Source organism: Carlito syrichta, unplaced genomic scaffold (assembly GCF_000164805.1).
Source record: "Carlito syrichta isolate Samal-C Ts95f unplaced genomic scaffold, Tarsius_syrichta-2.0.1 Scaffold311904, whole genome shotgun sequence".
NCBI classification, from domain to species: Eukaryota; Metazoa; Chordata; class Mammalia; order Primates; family Tarsiidae; genus Carlito; species Carlito syrichta.
Window position 1 is genome coordinate 160,727 of NW_007256000.1, and position 841 is coordinate 161,567.

The following is an 841-nucleotide window of genomic DNA, read 5'->3' on the forward strand; positions in this document are numbered from 1 at the left end:
CCCCGCCTCCCCCCAGAAGCCCACCCCTTCTCGGCGCAGCGGCCCACCTCCCCCCTCTTTAGCCTGGAGACCATCGCCGAGGAGCCAGCCCCAGGTCCCGGGCCCCCACCACCGGAGGCCGTCCCTGCCAGGCCCTCCCGGGCAGGGCCCCTGTGCTCTCCAGGACCCGGAGCTAATGTGGCGTGTCCCCCAGGGGACCCTGAGGAGCCCCAGAAGCGGGCGGTGGCTGTGCCACGGAGGCCGTGCCACAGCCAGGCCCCTGGCAGCCAGGTGGACAGCAGGAGCCAGCCCTGGGTCCTGGGCCACCTGCCTGCGATCCAGAGGACCAAGAATGAGGGGCAGGTGCCCACAGAGCCCCTGGGCAGATGCAGGCTCTTAGCTGGGCCCACCCTCATTCCGGCAGTGTCCTCAGACGCCACGGGCAGCGACCGGCTGAGGCAGCGGCTGGAGCCAGGCAGCCACTGGGGCAGCATGTCATCACCCTCCAGCATGTCGTCCAGCGACACCGTCATCGACCTCTTCTTGCCCAGCTTGGCCCTGGGCCTGGGCCATGAGAGCCTGGCCGGGGGCCCGGTGGCACGCCCGTCCCCAAGGCCCTGCCCAGCCCTGCAGCCTGTGGCCAAGAGCAAGTCCAATCCCAACCTGCGGGCCGAGGCCCAACTGCCTCCCCAGCCCGAAGAGCTGCGGGCCCGGCCGCTGGTGTCCAGGCCACCTGGCCTCCATTCCCGGCCACGCTGGGGCCTCCTCTCCCTGGTGGGTCCGCAGGACTGCCCCGTGGCTGCCAAGTCCAAGAGCCTGGGGGATTTGATGGCCGACGACTTCGGCCCCAGTTTTGAGGGCG

The 841-nt window shown here is 71.1% G+C and overlaps 1 protein-coding gene across 1 annotated transcript in view; it reads left to right on the forward strand.

Annotated features, from left to right (window-relative positions):
• Positions 1–841, forward strand: part of PLCH2 (phospholipase C eta 2) — a 25,804-nt gene that overhangs the window by 24,556 nt on the left and 407 nt on the right. Inside the window, exon 20 of the mRNA XM_021718186.1 lies at positions 17–837. Within this exon, the coding sequence (XP_021573861.1) occupies positions 17–837 (821 nt within the window). The remainder of the gene's footprint in view (positions 1–16; positions 838–841) is intronic.